The 20928-nt window shown below is 45.2% G+C and overlaps 2 protein-coding genes across 5 annotated transcripts; one reads left to right on the forward strand and one right to left on the reverse strand.

Annotated features, from left to right (window-relative positions):
* Positions 1-1394: 1394 nt before the first annotated feature.
* TRADD (TNFRSF1A associated via death domain) lies at positions 1395-10130 on the reverse strand. Of its 3 annotated transcripts, none has more exons than XM_081200872.1 (5): positions 10013-10130; positions 8006-8155; positions 6536-6816; positions 4868-5156; positions 1395-3670 (listed from the first exon to the last, which is right to left on the reverse strand). In XM_081200872.1, exons 2-5 carry the CDS (start codon positions 8145-8147, stop codon positions 3363-3365), a joined length of 1020 nt encoding a protein of 339 aa, XP_081056998.1. In that variant the 5' UTR covers positions 8148-8155; positions 10013-10130; the 3' UTR covers positions 1395-3362. The 3 variants fall into 3 exon arrangements, with proteins under 3 accessions (XP_081056998.1, XP_081056997.1, XP_081056999.1); XM_081200871.1 differs by lacking the exon at positions 10013-10130 and adding an exon at positions 9683-9843; XM_081200873.1 differs by lacking the exon at positions 10013-10130 and adding an exon at positions 9683-9829 and having other exon boundaries at positions 8006-8151.
* A 106-nt stretch (positions 10131-10236) lies between these two features.
* On the forward strand, positions 10237-20860 carry LOC308590708 (F-box/LRR-repeat protein 8-like). Of its 2 annotated transcripts, XM_081200861.1 has the most exons (5): positions 10237-10298; positions 11528-11607; positions 16273-16387; positions 18128-18337; positions 19341-20860. In XM_081200861.1, the coding sequence occupies exons 4-5, from the start codon at positions 18174-18176 to the stop codon at positions 20320-20322; spliced, it is 1146 nt and encodes a 381-aa protein (XP_081056987.1). In that variant the 5' UTR covers positions 10237-10298; positions 11528-11607; positions 16273-16387; positions 18128-18173; the 3' UTR covers positions 20323-20860. The 2 variants fall into 2 exon arrangements, with proteins under 2 accessions (XP_081056987.1, XP_081056988.1); XM_081200862.1 differs by lacking the exon at positions 11528-11607 and having other exon boundaries at positions 10279-10298.
* Positions 20861-20928: the final 68 nt, after the last annotated feature.

Raw genomic sequence — 20928 nt, forward strand, 5'->3', positions numbered from 1 at the left:
GTAGCAAGAAAGTGAAGGAAACTGCAATGGGCAGATTGGCCCTTCCTAGTACTAGGGCAGGTCAAAGCACGTAGTCTTATGGATGACTAGGGTGGGTGCCAAATAATGGTGTATTTCCACCATCTATGAAAAACTTCCCTTTTTGCCCAGGCGTTATCTGACTATCATTGCCAGTTTTAAACTGCCTTCTGTACTGCCTTATATTTTGCTACAATTGTCTTAATCTAGATGAGGTTGGCGAGCAATGTGAGTAAGGCCAGCAGTCCCTAGGGGTCTCTCTCTCTTCTCTCTCTACACACACACACACACACACACACACCATGTCAGTAAATCCTTTTGCTCATCTTGGACCAAAGTCGTCTTCCCACGGCCAGCTTGAGTCTGCTCCAAACTTTCAAGCGCTGCTAAAACTATTTAAAAACATGAAACTCTCTTTTGGATTCCAACAAACTCCCGAGAGGTATCTCCACGGGTGCATTCCCTTTTAAACATTGAGCAGCATGTTTATTTGATTGTTGCCTGATCTTGCATGTGTTTAAAAATGAAAGCCACAACAAGGTGGGGAGAGACACAATTTGAAGATTGTCAAGACACAAATTGAGGAAAGTACTGCTATATAAAAGCAGGATTCTCAAAAGATACAAATCATGGCATTAAAAATCAGTGTCTATCAGAAGAGAGTATTGTGTAGAAAACCTACTGTGCAGAAAACAAGGCAATACAAAAGTGGTAAAAATACACTTTGCAAAAATATCAGCCTGTACCAATTGTGTTCTAATTTATCAATATTTTCCCCTGAGTTAGGATTACTCTTCTACATGGTGAAGCAATTTTGCTGAAGCTAAAGATCATTAACTGGATGAGGGAGATGCATACACTGGGGGAAATCCCATGTAGGCTGCCTTGCGAACTTCCATTATGGAAAAGCTCTAACGCTGCTCCCACTGCTTGGGGGAAATCACTTTTCGTTGAGCAATTTTATTGGTTTTTTAATTGTACCATTTCCCATCATGCACTAGATTTTTGGTTGTACCCAAAGTGCAGACTATCTTCCAGAGAAATTAATGCAGCAGAATTGAGTGGTTCAGGACACAGTCAGTTAATACCTTCGTAAACACATGTGTTCCCTTCATAACATTTGTAACTGGGCAAGGCAGGAGGGACCCTTGTACTGACAGACCCTCAGACAGTTTTGGAAACACATTACCACAGTACCTATGGTCTAAAGGTATTGTCTCTTTAATGAAGCTAAGCTGACACTACAGAATGATGCTCTCCCTTTAGTTAATTGCCTTTACGCCCAAATGATACACACCACTTGTCTTTGTTGAGTTTATGTTTTGCGTATGTATTTGTAAAAAACTGAAGACGCCAGTAAATAATGATAAAGGTGATAGGTTTTTAAAATGACGTTTATACCCATAGAGAAGGGCCAGTAGCAGGGGAAAAGGTCCCTGGCATTGCCATGGATGGCTGAGAAAGGCTTCTGTCTGAAACTCTGGAGAACTTCTGCCAACTGATGGAGACAATCCTGATCTAAATTGACCAAGGTTCTTACTCAGTACAAGACATCTTCCCGTGTTCTGATTCACAGATTCAGGGCACTAATCATTCCTTCATTTGTATGCTATACCAGATTGTGCCAAAAGCAGAATGGAATGTCAAATGACCAGAACCAGACATTCTTAGCACCAGCAAGGTTGCTTTGTGCATCCTCTGATATCTAGCCCTCGTATCTGCTCTTGGAACAGCTCCCTTTGTGTAGCTACAGGTATTCGTGAATCTCATACATTGTCCATCTTTTGACAATGATGCCCACACAAACAATGACACTTTCCCCTGTTCCAGTAAGATAGTAGATGAAAAGTGGGCTGCCAGATCTGAGGTTCCCTTGCTCTAAGCAATTATTGGACTGGTTTGCACATAATGCTTTGTTTAAACCGTGCTTTCTTTGACAAACCAAGAGTTAACCACAAGTTATCCCACAGACAGTCACCATGGCTTGTTTTTCAAAAGCTTGGTTTGTTTTCCAGCTGCTCTTGCCTTGTGAATTTGTAGCTTACTAAGTGTCTGTGATGGGGTGTTCAAACATACCATAGTTAAACAAGGGTGCTAGGTTCACACATAACACTAAGCCACAGTTAAAACAAACCAAGGTTCATAAGCCAACAATAAACCATGGCTTCAGACTGTGGTTTGCTGGCAGTGAACAAACCATAGTTAAGCTGGAAGGCAGGATTTATACATAATGCTATGCCATGATTGAATAAACTATTGGTTGCTAAACGGTGGTTTAACATTACGTGTGAAACAGGCATCTATAAATGTGCGGAGGATAGAAGGGAGATAGCTGTCATCATGAACCATGGACAGCTACCAACCCAGCCATGCCTCATTTTCTGAGGGAAATGGTGCTAAAGCAGACACAGCCATAAGACTGAAAGCAAATGATGAGACAAGAGAAAGCCTGCTGTTCCTTCCTGGAAGAGAATCTGGGATACAATAATGTCACTGAGGTGGAGCCTCTTTGCAAGGAAACACAGACAACATGCTCCTATAAGTAAGCATCACAGCAGCACAGTTACTATGACACTCAAGAATAACTCCATAAAAGGTGTAAAATGCTGGTGCAGTCTGTTCATGGAAATGCCACCTAGCGCTGGTTCACACATGCAGTTTCAACTCTGCTAACTGCAGCATCAAGTGGGGCTTGTAGGAATGAATAGGTCATTGCAGATCTAATACCCCCTGCCACCCAAAAAAACCCCCTTTCCTAGCCCCTATTTCCAATAAGAGTCAGTTCACACATTCAACTGCATGCTAGATTAAGTTATGCCAATGATTTGCAACCCATTGTGTGAACTGGCTGCATTGGAAAGTACCACTTTTTAAAGTTGACTTTGGACAATATGACTGTCCTAGCCAGATCATTAATCTGAGGATAGCTCGCTTTTGTATGCACATTTCCATATAACGTCATTATTTGATGCTACAGTCAGTAAGTGCTGAGAACTACCTTTACTCAGGCACAGCCTAGCCAGTTATTTAGACCGTTCCTGAAAGTCTCACATCTTTTCCTTTTCCTGCTATTACATTGCTGAGATATTCTGAAACCGCTGAGGCCTTTGTCCAGATGCTATTGTAAGATGAAAGATGTTTCCCAAGACCATATTTCAACACTGACTTTCAGCCTCAGTCCTGTGCTGGTTATTCTCGGGGTTCTGCCAGTGGCAAGGGCCACAGCTGGTCTGGCATCAAATGGCTACAGAGCAGTCAAGAGGTGTAGAAAGGCACATGAGTGTGGAGCATCACTGGCCCTGCAGCTTGTAGTCTCAAGGGAGGACTGCCCCCCCCATGTCCTCTTACAATGTTTTGTCATTCTGGTGGACACTCAGAAGCTCCTCAGCCAAGCTGATGAGGCCATTCTCCTCTAGGGCGGTGACCAGTCTTTCTATGGTGGCTCTCTTGCCTTCTGAGTCAATGAACCTGCGGAGAAGCTGGTACGCTTGCTCATAGAGGCCCTCCCGGTCATACTCTATGGCCAAGTTGTCGATGACAGGATCCCGAAGGGCCCGGCAGTTGACCTGCAGAGACCGGCCCACCTGCTTCCACTTCTTGGACACGAGTTTGGCAAACGTCTGGTGGTCGTCTGGAGAGATTTTTCTGTTGGCTTGGGAAGGGAACAACAAAAAACAAATCTTAACTCATCGGAGACATGTCATTCCGTACAAAACAAAAAATTAGGGTTGCATCCAAACGAATGGACTGGTGTTAGTCAATAGGTTCATTACTTTTAATGGGACTGCTCTAAATATGGAGAGCTCTGGATCCAACCCTCCCAATATGTGGAAACGGGACACATCTCACTACCTGCTTGCCAGGACCAGCCCTGGACTGCATGAGACTTCTGAGGTAGAGGAGGAGGATGCTGTTGACCCTACTACTGACCAAAAAGCCTCCCAAGACCACTGCCTGGGAGAATATCCCACTCAGAGAGACTGAAAGCTTGGAGGAACACAATATGCCCTGACTTGTTTCCAGTGGTGGCTGATGCTCATTGGGACTGTTGGGACAGAAAGCAGGGAGGTGAATAGTAGGCAGAGCCATGGCCAATGGCAAGCAGAGCCAACTAATCTGAGCTTTGTCTCAATCCTTGCTCCTGCGGTGTTTACCAAGGGCAAAACTGAGACTCAGGAAGTCAAAGCTGGCAATTGAGGTCACTCTCTAGTACTGGTTGTAAATCCAAGAGCAGGCAGGCAGGTGGAGGCTGGCTGAGAGCAGGATGGTTGGTTGGGAAGTGCCCCATTTGCCTTAACAGAGCAGCCTCAACTGCTGGCCTCATCCCCTCATTCCTGAGCCACCAAAATCACCACCAAGAGCAAGGCTGAATGGAAGCGATAGCTGGGTGTGGTGTCCATCCAGCAGCAGAACTCTCCTTAAGCCCTATCCATGAGGAGGACACCTGACTCCTCAGCTGCTGTTCCAGAACAGGACCCCAATGAAAGCTCAGGGAAGGGTGAGGCAGCAACATCAACTCTTGAAGCTGCTCAGATGAAACCTAACCAGTGCTCAAACATCTAACCTTGCAAGTGCTCCTTGTGTGATTTCTGGCTGGACAACTCTCCTACTATCCCGACTCTTCTGATCTTTTTCTTCCCCTTCAGAAACTTTACAATACGAAACTATAAACAGTAAACAGTCCTGTTGCAAAATAACACCATGTTTTCAGAGTTTTCCTTGAGATGACATCGACAAATTTGTCCAGCTCTCTCCTTTCAGTGCATACCTGTTTAATTTTTTTTTGTCTTGTAACCAGTTCTTATTCAAAGTGATCAAGTTCTCCCAATTTCCTCTTGGAAACACTTACCGAACTGCTGGCCCTGGAAAGTGAAGGTGTCTCCCTTTGGCAGAGACCCTGAGATCTCCACAGAACTGTAAGATGGAGGCAAAGAATTCAAAGATGGAGGCGAAGAATTCAAAGATGGAGGCGGAGAATTCAAAGATGGAGGCGGAGAATTCAAAGATGCAGGTGAAGAATTCAAAGGTGCAGATGAAGAATTTGAAGAAGGACCCGTGTTGTCAATCTTGTCCAGAAAGGAACAGTTCCTGAGAGATTCCTCCAGCTCTGTGATCTCTTCATCCCTGAGACGGTTAGGCTGAAATGGAGAACCAATGTAGTATAGTGGTTAAAAAATGCTGGGCTAGAACCTGGGAGACCAGGCCTCAAATCCCCACTTGGTGAGGAAGTTCACTGAGTGACCCTGGGCCAGTCACTGCCTCCCAACCTAGTCTACCTCATAGGGTTGTTGTGACGATAAAATGGGGAGGGAGAGAGAACCATATACACTGACTTGAGCTCCCTGGAGGAAGGCAAGATATAAACATAGTAAATACAATAAGTAACATACCAAAAAACCACAAATCATCTGCCCCATTAATTTTACCTGCAAAATAGCTGGTTCAGTAATATGGCCTATTAAAAAGTCAGCATCCATGATGTCTACTGTGTTAGATCCTACATTCAGGTATGCTGCCAAATATATATATTTGGGCTGCTTACTGGGCTCTGGGAAGGTTGCGGGAGGGCCTGGGGTGCTCTCGGCACCAGCCTGTAACCTCCCCAAAGATTAGTAAGCAAGGAAAAGCCACTGAGTGTGGGGGCAGAAAAAAGCAAATCAATGGAGAGCAGGGAACAGCAGGTTTTCCACACTCTTCATTTATTTATTTCATCCCACCACCTGCATAAGCTTTCACTCGCGTATGTAAAGTGAGTGTGAGTTGTGGGCCAACTCAGTTCCCTGAGAAGGTAAGCTGTCACTTAAATAATAATAATAATAATAATTCTAGTCCTATTTGTTAAAGAACAGGGTTCAAAGTGGATAAGCAATGCCTGCTGTGATCTGTGAAGAATTGCAGGGCTTGTGGGGAGGGAAAAGATGGGGCTTCAATGCCCCACATTGTTCCTTGCCTTTTCTCAGAAAGAACCATAAAGGCATATTGTGTCCAAGAAAAGTGGGCACATTTGCCCAAGCTGCAGAATCCAGCTTTCCTTGCCGCAAAAATCGGACGGTTCGCATGCTGAATTTTCCTCTTAATTCTCTAACTTGGATGCTAAATAGCAGGAGTTGGGAAGCTCTGGCCGGCAGACTAAACTGGGTGCAGCACAAGTCCCAATTGGGTCCACAAAACTGCTTCTCCCAAACTACTCCCGCCTGTCCCACATGGGACGTCATTCGTGATGCCCTGTGTTCAGCCTTTTGATGAGCACAGGCCTGGTCACGCCCCTTGCGCTGAGGTTCCCAAGTGCCCAGCTGGCTCTCAGGTTCTTGGGAAAGCTCTGGACAAGAGACTTTGTTTGGTGGGTAAGTCAATCCACCTGTCATGTATTGGGCATCAAAACAATGTCAGGTGATTGACTGTCCTGTACACCTGTCAAAGTTGGCCCACAGGGACAAGTAACAATCCGGCTCACTCAAAGGTTCCAGGGTCCTGCCATATAGCCACCCACGCAGCCCAGCATTTCTCTCGCTCGCACCTTTTCATGGTAGATGCACTCAAGGCACCGCTCCTCCTCCCGGATCATGGCGTCCAGCTTCTCGGCGCCAGTTTTCAGCTCCATCTGGACAGGGACTAATGTGGACATGGACAAGGAAAGTTTGAGGTGATTCTGGAGGGAGTCTTGGAGGTGTCCCTCACGATAGCTTTGCAGGAATCTCCGGCAGTTCTCTTCCTTGCAGAATTTGAGCTGGATTATCAGGTGAGGGTCGCTGCAATGGACCTTCAGCACGTCTACCCCGTTGAGGCTACCCGTTGAATCTGGGGAAGAGAGCGGGGAGGAAAGTTAGCGGTGGCTGTTGGGTTTTCCACTTACCAAAGACAAGAAGCCACTTTGTGCTGTCAGACCATTGGGTTATCAAGCTCTGTACCTTATACACTGAATGGCAGCAGCTCTGCAGATTTATATTTTTCAGTTGTGTTTTATGCTGTTAAGTCATCTTGGGCTCCCTTTCGGGAGGAAGAGCAGCAGATGTCAAGGCAATAAGCAACTATTTTACTATTAAAAGACAACTGTTTAGGTAAGTTTTTAATGTTTGAGGCTGTATTTTTTTTAAAATATTCGGTTTTAAGCCGCCCAGAGTGGCTGGGGAAACCCAGCCAGATGGGTGGGGTATAAATAATAATAAATAATAATAATTCTATAAATTAAATAAATTTTGTATAATCTTCCAGAAAACAAGCAAACAAACACACAGAGAGAGAAATAGCACATTTACAAGAAGACCTAAAGTGATGCTGCAAGACACAGTGCAGACAGAAGCCTCTCTATGTTCCACTTATTATTATCTTTATGACTAAAGTAAAGGAGAGGACTTCAACCTTCTGGGCCTGTAAATTCTACAGGCTGGGAAAGAGAGTTCCCTGTCGAGTTCCGATGAGTGGAAGTCTCTTAGCAAACAAGGCGTGGAAGACAAATTGCTGTGTTCTAGAACTGCAGGGTAGTATGCAATATTTGGGGAAGGACTCGAGCATTTTGGCGGAGCATCTGCTTTGAATGCAGAAGGTCCCAGGAAGGGCTAGAGAAGACCTGCACCTGAAGCCCTGGAGAACTGCTGCCTGTCTTTGCAGACAATACTAAGCTAGGAGGTCGAATAGTCTGACTCAGTATAAGATGGTTTCCTAGATGGTTTAAACCAGGACTGGAATCTCCCTTTATCTTTAGGGCCAACGTTGTAGCTCAGAAGCAGAGCACCTGCTTGGCATGCAGAACATCCCGAGTTCCATCTCTGGCATCTCCAGGTCTGGGACCCTGGAGAGCTGTTGTCAGTCAGAGTAGTCAGTACTGAGCCCAATGATCTGACTCACCAGCTTGCAAAGATGTGGACTTGGGAGAAGCTTAAGTTCCAAGAGCAGCTCAGGCATAGGGATGTTGAGTGACAACAGGCAAATGATGCTGTTCTCAATGAGTTGCTGTCTTGGGGCACTAATGGCTACACAGAATACATACCCGCTAGTGCCAACTTGAGTGCTTTAAACACGCAAGGCTTCTGCTTTGGGTCTCCATACATCACAGGAAGAAGGACATTTTCCGATGTTGACTGCACAAACAGGTAGGCACTTCCCACCCAAACATCAGAGACGTCTCCCATCTTTCTGTCTTCAAAATGAAATGAAAGAATTCGTTGACTTTTTTTATTTAACAAGATTTATATAGCACTCAATCCACAAAGATCGCTACATAAAATAATATAAACGATTCATATAAAAATCAAACTTTTAAAACAAATGGATGTGAGATTCATACAAGGGGTCAAATCCTCACTCAGTCATAAAGCTCACTGGGTGACCTAGGGCCAGTTACCATCTACAGTATTAGCCTAACCTACCTCACAGGGTTGTTGTAATCAATCAATCAATCAATCAATCAAATAAATAATACGAGAAAACCTTTGGGGAGTCCAGTGCTATCTACAATTACAGACTCCATAGGGGGCTTAACCCATAATTGATCGCATTGTGCTTCTTCAATGCTTCTCTTAAGGTCGTTTTCCCAGGCTCATGTAAATATTGTGTATCCTCCATAACCAAGTCTAATAATGGCTTATATTAAGCAGAAGACAGTACATATTTGGGGACCTATAACAGAAGGATCCAACTGTTGCCAGAGTCCCAATGCCTTCTCCTTTGCATTCTACCTGCAATCAGATCTGCATTATTTGAAACCAGTCTGCCTTATTGGTATTAGCCTCCCCCCAGTATCTTTTTTTCTGATATCGCACTGCCACCTGGAAGAATGCTTCATAATCTATGCAGCCCATTACCCTCCCATTCATGGAACAGGATATACCGTACTTGTCAGGATGTCTAAATTCTGGGTGATCAAGGAATGGGAGAAGAGAGGAATCACTTGGGGCAAGTCTATCACACCGTTCTCTCCATACCTCTCTATATACCTGCTAAATAAAACTTCGAAGTGGTGGCATTGATTTTTATTGCCGAAGCAAAACGAACACTTCTCCGTTTCTCTTTTCCAGGTTTTTACCGATCAGGACAAACCTGACCTGCTTTGATGAGTGCATTTATTCCGGATTAAGTAATCCAGAACAGACACACATCCGCCCCCAGTTTTGTAAACCGAAGCTTCTAAAACGGGTAGGTTCCTCGCGAGTCCCTAGAAGTACGGGAATATCCCACTTTTTCCTCTCTTGAACCGTCTCAAAATCCTTTTGTTACAAAAGCGAGATCCCCATCTGCACAAGGTACGTAGGAATGTCAGGTCCGATCCGTCCCTCGGGCCGCGCAAGAGAGCAAAACATGCCCGAGCCCTGTTCCTGGAACGAAGCCGCTTCCCGGAACGCACGGAACCGAAACTGGCCTCTTTGGCCTTGGCAAATGAAAACGGATGAATTGCGCACCGTCGCTCCACTCCCCACCCGCGCCTTTCTGAACTTGGAGGGAGAGCCTCGCCTCGCCTCCCCACTTTTTAAAACTGGCCACGTTAAACTTGGAGAAAACTCCTTGCCACCCACTTTCTCCGTAGCGAAATCTTCGCGCTAGGCAGCGGGAGGCACGGAACGATTTGGGCCATTGGGGGGGCTCCCGGTCGCTACCTCGGATCGAGTTGTCAGCAGCCGGAGCCTGCGCTAGCGCCCACCCGCTTCCCAAGGCGGAGAGCGACCATTACCTCTTCCCTTTGCCCGATCCTGGCCGGTCCTCCTCCTCCTCCCCGCGCGCAAACAGAGTGAGCTACAGCGCGCGTCTTCCGCCTTTGCGCATTAGCCGCTCGGAAAGAGCAAAAAGGCACTTTGCACTTTCCTGATCATGTGGCTATTAAAGGAAGATGACCCGATCCCTGAGCAATGACCGCTCCCCCCCCCATATGCCAGTCACTCCCCCCACCCCCATATGCTCTCTCCCACCCACAAGACCACCCCCCCCCCGGACTTTCAAGCTTGCAAAGAATTCACAGGATTGTTTTTGCAGTTCGGGGATCTGGGGAAAGCCTAATTCCAACCTGGTGGAGTTTTTGCTTTTTCCTTTTTGGCAGTTTTCTCCCCGGAGAAGAATGAACTACAGTCTCTCCCCTTCCAAACGTGGTTTGCGAGAGGCAACGGTGACCGGCTGGCGGACCTGCCAGTCCAAATCGAGCACCGCTTCCCATTGGGCTGCTTGTTTGGAAGGTACCGAAGGATCCGCCCCGTTTTTTTGCACCAGGAAGTTCAGGCTGCCAATCAGTGGACGCCCCGAACCGTGGCCTTGACAGGAGAGGCCGCCTGGGGGCTGGGGTCGTCTGAAATCAGGTAAGGAACGGGGTGGGAATTCAGTTCGTCCTTGGCTGCAGCTCACAGCTCTGACCAAGGTGCTGTTTGGTCGCCTTGTTTTTAGAAAGCAAAAGCGCCGTGTCCCAGAGCATCAGCAGAGTGCATATGCTCGCATAGATTAATTCCACTCCTGCTAGAAGGAGAGGAGATCTCTCAGTGCTTGGGAAGATTTGCTAGCGGAAAGCTGCTCCAAGGCAGAGAGGGGACTGCAGAGGGAAAAGGAGCCTGCCCTGCTGCGCTCTCGCGGGCAGGTTGGAACTTGCTGGCGGGCTGTGATGACTAATGATCATCAGGAGATCGTTTTGAGGAGCGCTGCTAGGTATCCCCTGTGCTGTGGAGGCTGTTGCCGGTTCCATGCTTTGGAACATTATTCTAGCAGAGATGCAACAGGCCACCTGGCTTCTGACTTTCAGGAGTCTCTTTGAAGACCTTTTTTTTTTTTTTTGGCCAGCAGTCCTATGCGCAGTTGTTTTTAAAAATTCTTGAGGAAGGCAGTCATATTAATGATTTTTCTGGGGTTTTTTATGTTGCTGTCCATTGCCCTGATATTTTATGAAAGATGTATAAATCGGCCCACTTTTGTGGAATAATCTGCCAGTAGAGATCCAGCAGGTGCCTTCAGTTTTAGCTTCTAAGTGCCTCCTGAACATTTTTCTTTTCCATTGGGCTTAACGCAGGCAATTAAGATCACATATTTCCATAGCTGTTGGCTGATTTCGACATTTTTGTATGTCTTTCTTACTGTATTTTATGGGTGTTTTTTTAAAAAAAAACTTAGTATACTTTTGGAATGAGATTTTGGCGTTTTCCTGGAAAAACAACAACCACCTGCTGTCTCCAATAAGGGGAGGTCTGCCTTGTAAATGATGTTAACGTGGTTTTCAGAAGTCTTTCATGCCATCTGTCATTCTACGGACAGCCTTGGGCAGCAAGTGTCTCAGGAATCGCGCTGCCAGTGCATCAGAGGTCAAGGATAGCTCTCACAGCCTCGGTTTAAAGCATTACTGGCAGGGCTGTAATGACTGCACTCCTAAGAAAAAGTCTGCCCTGCAGAAAGGTTTAAGAGAGAGAGGGTTGGATTTTTTTATTTCTTAATGCTGGGTGGATTGCCCTTACAGGTGATGTTCCTTTAGGAGCTGCACTGCCTCTCTGCATCCTTGCTTCTGCAACTCCATGATACCAATTGAACCTCTATTTTTATCCAACAGGATATTAAAAACACAAGAAAACATCGAACATTAAAAATTTCCCTAAACAAGGCTGCCTTCAGATGTCTTCTAAAAGTCAGGTAGTTGTTTATTTCCTTTACATCTGATGGGAGAGCGTTCCACAGGACGGGCGCCACCACCGAGAAGGCCCTCTGCCTGGTTCCCTCCCAGTGAGGGAACCGCCAGAAGACCCTCGGAGCTGGACCTCAGTGTCTGGGTTGAATGATGGGGGTGGAGGTGCTCCTTCAGGTATACTGGGCCGAGGCCGTTTAGGGCTTTAAAGGTCAGCACATTTAAAACAGCACAATTAACAGGATGGTAAAACATTCTCATATCTCCGTGTTGGAAAGGTTAAGGAGTATTGGTTAGGGCAGGGTTGGGGAACCTCCCGTCTGCAGGTAAAATTTGGTCTGCCAAGCCTCCCTGTTTGGCCTATGAGGCCATTTGAGGTAAGCCACGCCCACTTGCCTACTCCTGTTGTCGTATATGTCAGGTGTGGGCCAGCTAAGGCAGGGCTTGGCCCAAAGGGACTTTCCAGGCACCGCCTACTGTAAGTGCTTTCAAAACCTCCTGCACAACACTTCCCAAGAGCACCTGGCAACCAGCGGGTTGTCAGGTGCTTGGAAAGTGCTGCGCAAAGTGCCCTGCAAGCTCTGCTCGTGGCACCTGGGAAGCACTGAGCACATCAAATCCCTGCTCAGCCATGACGCTCATTGGGTGCCCTTGGGCACCAGTCACTGCCTCCCAGCCAAACCTACTTCACAGGGTTGTTAGGATAAAATGGAGAGAGGGGAGACCTATGTGCACCGCCTGGAGCTCTGCAGAGAAAAGGTGGCACTTATTTATTTTTTTTAAAGATATTTATTACAATTTTTAACAACACCAAACATACAAAATTCCATCACCATAATACAAACAAAAAGATCAAGAAAAGTTATAGAATAAGAAAGAATACAAAGAAGAAAATACAGATAAAATAGTGATTTTTCACAAATCATACTTTCATAACCTTTAGACTTCCTCACATCCCCCTTCCCTGCGTTCTCAGTCATGTAATTATGTGCAGCAATTTGTTACCTTACTTCCATTCTTGTTGTATAATTCTCTAATATTATGTTCCAACTTTTAAATGGTTTTATCATAAGTTAAACTACTTGGCTTGAACATAATGTTACTTCAAATTTCATCATTTCCTTAAACATCACTTATTCTCATATGTCTTACAATAAAATTACTGCTGCCATGTTCCTTTCCATCGTGCATACTCCTAACATTCATACAGTTTATGGTGTTTTTTTAAATAGTCTTTGAATTTTTTCCAATCCTCTTCCACCGTCTCTTCTCCCAGGTCCCGAATTCTGCCAGTCATTTCCGCTAGTTCCATGTAGTCCATCAGCTGTGTCTGCCATTCTTCCAGTGTGGGTAGATCTTGGGTCTTCCAATACTTTGCGATGAGTATTCTTGCTGCTGTTGTTGCATACATAAAAAAAGGTTTTATCTTTCTTTAACACCCCTTGGCCGACAATGCCCAGAAGGAAGGCCTCTGGTTTCTTAAGAAAGGTATACTTAAATACCTTTTTTAACTCATTGTAAATCATTTCCCAGAAGGCCTTAACCCTTGGACACGTCCACCAGAGGTGGAAGAAAGTTCCTTCAGCTTCCTTACATTTCCAGCATTTGTTATCAGGCAGGTGATATATTTTTGCCAGCTTGACTGGGGTCATGTACCACCTGTATATCATTTTCATAATGTTTTTTTTCAAGGCATTACATGCCGTGAACCTCACTCCGGTGGTCCATAACTTTTCCCAGTCAGCGAACATAATATTGTGCCCAATGTCCTGTGCCCATTTTATCATAGCTGATTTGACAGTTTCATCCTGTGTATTCCAATTCAACAGCAAGTTATACATTTTTGAAAGTACCTTGGTCTTAGGTTCTAACAGTTCTGTTTCTAGTTTCGATTTTTCCACCTGGAAACTTACTTTTTTGTCTGCTTTAAAGACCTCTCTAATCTGAGCATAGTGTAGCCAATTTTGCACTTTATCCTTTAATTTCTCAAAACTCTGCAATCTCCAAGTGACTCCTTCTTTCTCTAGTATTTCCCAATATTTCGGCCAATTTGCCTCCATATTGAGTCTTTTCTGGGCCTTGGCTTCCATTGGTGACAACCACCTTGGGTCTTATTTTCTAATAAGTCTTTGTATTTTGCCCAGACATTAAACACTGCCTTCCTGACAATATGGTTCTTGAAATGCTTATGAATTTTTACCTTGTCGTACCACAGATATGCATGCCAACCAAAAGCATTGTTAAACCCTTCCAGATCCAGGACATCAGTGTTCTCAAGAAGAAACCAATCTTTCAACCAGCAGAAAGCTGCAGATTCATAATACAACCTCAAATCTGGCAGGGCAAACCCCCCTCTCTCCTTAGCATCAGTTAGTATTTTAAATTTTATTCGGGGCTTTTTGCCCTGCCAGACAAATTTAGAAATATCTCTCTGCCACTTTGTAAAACATTCCACCCTGTCCACAATCTGTAGGGTCTGAAACCAAAACAACATTCTTGGCAATACATTCATCTTTATCGCAGCGATTCGGCCCAACAAGGAAAGTTTTAGTCTTGACCAACTTTCTAAGTCCTTTTTAATTTCTGTCCAGCACTTTTCATAATTGTCCTTAAATAAATTCAAATTTTTGGCAGTCATGTTGACCCCTAGAAAAGGTGGCATTTAAACGCAATAAGTAAATAAATAATAATGATTGAACAGAAAGGCAGCAATGCTCTTTCTTTTAAAGACAGAATTCCCCTTCAAGAGCCACTGGGAACTTCTAGCTTCTCATGGAAAGAACAACATATAAACTGTTTATTCTCCCCTCCCCACCCTGGGATTTGCTTTTATGTTATTTTATTTCAAAACTCTGCCTCTCCCTTGCTGAGTCACTGACAAGGAATTCTTGGGCAGAGGCAGCAGAAATCGCTAACAGTTACCTTGACTCATCATGAACTTTACCTTGGGGTGGGAGAAAGCCACTCCTTTCTCAACAGTGCAGTAGTAAAATTAACTATCTGGGGCAGGGGGGCGGGTGTTGGGGGAGGGATGCAAATGTAAATGTGCAGTGGGAAATTGAGATTTCTCCATGTTTGTTTTGGACACGTTTTGTTTCAATTGTTGTGCCATACGCTGATCTTTTCATATGCAAAGTCATCTTGTCTTTTTAATCAGTGAGCAAAAGGATGCTACGATTACTAAGAGCTAGCATGGGTTTCTCAAAAACAAGCCATGCTAGATGAATCGCATTTCTTTTTTTGATAAGAGTTACAAGCTGGGTGGATCAGGGGAATGTGGTGGGCGTGGCATATCTTGATTTCAGTAAGGCCTTACACAAAGTCCCCCATGATGTTCTTGCAGAGAAGCTGGTAAATTGTGGCCTAGAGGATGCTACTGTTAGCTGGATTTGGAGCCAGTTGACTTACTGAACCTAACAAAGGGTCACTAATAGTTCCTGTCTTCTGAGGGGTTCAAGCTGTTGTAAACAAAAATTGCCCTTTTTCCTTATAGGGTATCCAAGAGCCCATATAGAGTCCTTACATAGGTTCCCTATTGGTAGGAAAGAATAACAGAGGCCAACCAGAGAATATTGAGAAGCAAAGCAGCTAGTAAGCTTGATCTTTATTGATCTGTTGCAACAGGGTGCTCCCCTCACCCACAGGAGAGGAGGAGGAACCCAGAAAAATGGTGTGCAAAGCCTTATAAAGACTTTTATAATTGCCACCCTGTAGATCAAGACCACCCCCAGAAACATCATACATACATCACAGAAAAGACGGTTTAAACAGAAATTTGAATGTTGTTTATCTCCTGTCTAGCAGGTTACTTGATTGGATTGCCTTGGGAGCCTGGCCAATCTTTTGTAATGATAAATACTTAGTTCCTGGGCCATGTCACAGGCTCACACCCTATTCAAACACAGACATACCCTTAAGATAGGATTTGTGAAGGAAAAGACAATGGGGAGGCTTTCCATTTTCCTTTGACCTTGCAGAGAAAACATTTGGTCAGTTTGGGACAGTTCGATTCGAGAAAACATTTGGTCAGTTTGGGACAGTTTGGGAATCAAAATGGTTCCAGGTTGGTCTTCCTGTGCTGATCTATGTATGTGCGGTTATGAACATTACCATATATCTAAGACCTCAAAATTCCTATCATAGACCTATCTCTCCCAGCTTTGTGTTGTCTGCAAAGGTGATCAAGATTCACCCCAACCCTTTATAGAAGTCAGGGAAGAGAACCTTTTTCAGCTGAGAACCTCAGACATGGATTTTTAAAATGGTGAGAAGTACCAGGGCAAGGCAGTACCCTGCGATGACCCACTCAAAACCTTCCTTCAATGCCCTGGTTTGTGGAGTTTCCTTACAGCTCAATAGGGCCATCTGATTCTGATGCTACTTCACTGGTGTTTGTAAAAAAAAAGAGTGCCCCTCCCCTCCCCTGCGCACATTGACTTGCTAGATCCTTCCCCCCTTCCAACTTTTGACACAGCACATGAATGAGGCCTCCTTTTTATATGAGGAGTGGCAAAAACGGTGGAGCAAGGAGTGTTTAAAATCAGGCACAACTTCCTTTTGCGTAAGCCTCCCCCCCCCCCTTGCTTTAAAAAACAACAACCTTGTACTGAATACAAGGAAGTGACTTCATGGTTTCAGAAGCAAACAGAGTTTATGGGGACTTCCTGTTGCAGACGCCTTCATTGTGACCTTTGAGAGTGTGGCTGATCTCTTTGTGCCTGGGAGGAAAGGAGAGAGCACATGGTGGCTTGAGCAGGCAGGAGAAGAAAGCACATCCAGGGGCTCCTGGTACGTAGGGTGCAAAATACTCTTTCCTGGGTATACAACTGCTTAGCAGAGGAATGGTGCTTCCCTCTCCATCCTTGAGGTGCCTAAAAATAACGTGAGCATTTCTACTCAGTCTTACTTTTTCGAGAGCCGTAGTTCTGCATGAGAGCCAGTGTGGTGTAGTGGTTAAGAGCGATAGACTCGTAATCTGGGGAAGCGGGTTCGTGTCTCCGCTCCTCCACATGCAGCTGCTGGGTGACCTTGGGCCAGTCACACTTCTTTGAAGTCTCTCAGCCCCACTCATCTCACAGAGTGTTTGTTGTGGGGGAGGAAGGGAAAGGAGAATGTTAGTCGTTTGGAGACTCCTTCAGGTAGTGATAAAGCGGGATATCAAATCCAAACTCTTTTCCATTCTGCCAAATGCAGCCACCCAGTGCCAGGAACAGAGGAACTTATTTTGCATGCAAGAACTCCTAGATATCATCTCCAGGTATGGCTTGGAGACAGGCAGCCTGCAGACTCAAGGCAGACAGTACTGAGATGGATGGACCAAAGGTCTGACTCAGTATAAGGCAACTTCATCCGAGCCTCTCTCAGAGGGGACACCTGGAAAAGGGCTTCAGGTGAAGGTTGAAGGGTCCTGGGAGGTTCATACTGAGAGATTTAGGCCAAAATATATTTGGGTCCCGAGCTAAAAGGTCGTTTCACCTGCTTCAATCACTGCACTCTGCAAGTAAGGGCTTCCTGAAGATACCATCTTATCAGGAGATCTGTTCCACACAGTACTATGTAGGAAGTGAGCCTTTAGTGTTGTAGCACCTGCCCTTGGAATGCCATCCCATTAAATATTAGGCGACATCTCTGTTGTCTTTTCAGCAGCTACTGAAGACCAGCTTCTTTCAATGAGCCTTTTAAAGCAGGGCTATTTCCCAGTCTGTGTCTGTCCTGGACTTGTACTTGCTGCCCTGGGTCCCTTTGGGAGGAAGGGCCAGATATAAATTTAGTAAATAAATAATTTTTTAAAAAAACACCAAGGTAATTTGCAACAGTATCATTCCAAATGAGATTAGGTTCAAGTCCTAATGAGACTACTTAACTCATTGGCATTTATTTCTGCATTCAAAGCATCTGCCCTCCCACTGAGCTAGGGAGCAGGCCACCCATGAATGTTGAGCATTCATGTTTTGAATTTGGGTGGGTTCAGCTTTCCTTCTGAATTTAATTTCGCCTCCATCTAGGATAGCTGCAGATGGAACCTGCAGCAAAAACAACAACTGCTGGTGGCTTCCTTTAGGATTTGGCAACAAACACTGGATAGAGAACTCTTGTGGATATTCGTAAGATTCCTCCTGCCTGACTTTTTACTGAATGATGTCATTGATTCTCTATCTGCCTCCAAGGCTTAGTGCACACAACCAGGTTGCTGACTGATGGAGTAACTTTGCCCTCTTGATATTGACACAATGACATGTTCTTGTGAAGGGTGTCCACGTGATAAGTTCATAAGTTATTGCATGAAATGTTCTCCCTGACGACCTTAATATGTGTAGCCCCTTTTCACAATACTCATTTGCCTGCTCAGAGTCATGTCCATTAACTTCAGTGGGTCTGAGTAGGACTAGCATTGGGTACCACCCTTTGGCATTTTTCACCTCGGGAATAATGCATCGTTTATTGTGGTGTTTTCCTGGACTCCTTCACGTGATTTCTGCTTATTTCATAGACTGATGTTTGTTCATCTTGGGTGCGTTTGTTTTCCAGCAAAGAAAGCTACATTCCCAAATTTGCAACCAGCTGCCCTAGGAGAATGCCGGTGCTGGCCCCAGACGCTTGGAGCTACATCCCTGAAGAAATCCTGGCCAATATATTTTACTACTTGCCTCTTAAAGATCGGCACACAGTATTCCACGTGTGCCGGCCCTGGGCTGCGGCAGTTTCTACCAGCTCCGTCTGGAGTTTTACAGAGGTCAGGTAAGAAGGGAGAGCTTAAAGTGCAGCCTCTGTTTGAAGGTCTTCTGTGAAGGAGAGGCCACCACCTCCTGAGGAAGCCTATCAAGTGCCTCTTCCCATTTGGAAGTTTATCCTGTTGTGCTGCAATTGGTTCTGGTGGAGCAGAAGTCGCCTACAGTGTCAGATCTTTATCACCTCACCCCAAGAGGCCAGTTTTCAAGTGAGGGGTGTGGAGAACAACCCACTTGTCCATGTTTGATGGCATCTTGACATCAAATGATTGGCAGGTGGGTTGTCCTATCCATATGCAGACATTGGCCCAAGGTGATAGAGTGGGTGGGACCTGCTGCCCAAGCAAGATTGAACTCCCTCGTCAACTCAGTCTTGCTTCTTGCAAGGTTTGGACTCTCTAGCCAGTTCTCAGCATAGAGCTGGGGCCACCTGAGGCTTTCTGTAGGCTGACAAGGTTTCTACTGCAGTCACCCCTTGCCCTCCTTGAGGAGCTGGTTGTGCTGGCTTAAAGGTTCCTTGGCCAATTCCATAGGTGCTGACTTCTGCAATATTGAAGGGATGGGGGCCTTGTCCATACAATCCTGAGGAAGTTGGGACAGCTACAGCCTCAGGTTTAGAGGGCCCAGCGGGGAGTCCTGAGGTTCTTCCACCCCACCTCCAGCCGCCCCACTGACTGGAGATTTCCTTCTCATCTGTATCTTCCTCAGGGAAGTTTGAGGAGTCTGAAAACCATATCAGAGAGCTTATATCAATGAGCACATTCCTGATACTTTGGATCACTATGAGTTTTTGTTTATTGTATTAATGCTGTGATGAATTTGGGATTTTTTTTATTTTTTGGCTTTATATGCTACTGTGCTTTTGATATTACTCTAGTGATTGTCATGTTTGTTAGTTTTTAAAGCTATTGTTTTTCTTGTGAGCTGCTTGTGATCTCAACATTTGTTGTTGGAAAAGCAGGATGCAAATATTAAACTGAAATTTAAAAAATCCCCCATCATTTTTTGTCCAGTTGCAGCACAGAGGATGAAGATGGCGAAGGCACTTTGCAGAGCTTGCAGCAGTTTCTGAGTCACATCAAGCACCTGAAGATAGCCTTTGATCAGTCTCAGGAGAAAACCCAGAGGAACGTCACTCAGATTTTGGACATGCTGGCCAAGCAGAACCACAAGTTGCAGGCTCTGTGCATTGTGTGCAAAGGAGAAAACCCCCTTTTCTATTCCGGCCAAGACATCATTCAGAGCATCCGGAGAATCTGCCAGAGCCAGAATAAGACCAACCTTCAGCTTATCGATTTCCGGCAAATGCCTTTCACTCTGGACGACGGGCTCATTCAGATGATTGCATCCACCAGTCCAAATCTGCATACCCTGTTCATCAACAACCGCACCCTGGTTTGCAACGTCAAGCCAGAGACGATCTGTGAGGTTCTGAGGGCTTGTCCTAAATTATCTACCCTGGGGGTCTACTATGCCAGCCTGTCTGAGGATGTCTTCCAGGAACTGGTAAAGTCAAATAGAGGGCCCTTCAAGTGCCTGGATATTTTCTGCGAGCGCCTGGATAAGTACATCCCCGTCATCCCAGAAGAGCTTTGGGCTATGGTTTGTGAGAGATATCCACAGCTGCAGGTGGAGATGGAGTTCGACCACACAGTCCCTGCATGGAAGATCCCTCGGATTCTAAAGCCCAATATTCCCGTAACCAGTTTGCAGCTTAACACTTACACGTACATGGTGAACCAGATTCAGTTTGCCACCAGCAACTACAGCAAGACTCTGGAAAGGCTGGTCATCCGCACTACGCCATCTGATGACCTCAACACCTCGCTAACAGATCTAGCCAAAAAGTGTGTGCATCTGAAAGAGGTCCACTGTTACTGTGTGGTTAGCCCAGCAGTGGTACAGGCCTTTCTTTTACACTGCAAGGGTTTGAGAAAGTACACTCTAAAGGTCACCACGGGACGGAGCACTTGGAAACCAACAATAATCCAGTGATTTTCCATCTGCAGTAAAGGCACATTCACACCTATTATCTCAGTAGCAGTTTAGGCCTTTGTTAGTGTCCGGGGTGTACATTTCAGTACTGTCTGCATCACTGAGGCTGCAATCCTAGCCCTGCTTACCTCTGAGTAAACCACACTTACTTACTCCAGAGCTGGCATAGTTAGGATTGTGGTGCAATTCCATTTCCTCTCACTTTGTTGCTAAATTTGCTGCTGGAGTAGGCAACTGCTCAGGAGTAAGGTGGGTAAACACAGAATCCAAATAGAATTACACACTTACTTCTCAGCTGATATGGCTAAGATTGTGCTGCAAGTGCTACTCTATTCAGTGGGGGTTACTCCCAGGTAAGTACGGTTAGGACTGCATCCTAAGTCCCATTACCTATTAGTGCGAACAAATCACAGTCTTTGCCCTAGAAACAGGTGAACAATGTTTACAGAGTGGCATATATTTTTCAGATTCTTGCAAAATCATAGCACTTTAAATCTGTGATATGATCATAATTCACAATAAATTTTTGTATATGAAATATAGTGTTTTTATAGTTCTGCTTAATAATATTCATATGGGTATTTTTTTGTCAGAAACATGACTATC

Source organism: Podarcis bocagei (assembly GCF_964188305.1).
Source record: "Podarcis bocagei genome assembly, chromosome: 7".
NCBI lineage: Eukaryota > Metazoa > Chordata > Lepidosauria > Squamata > Lacertidae > Podarcis > Podarcis bocagei.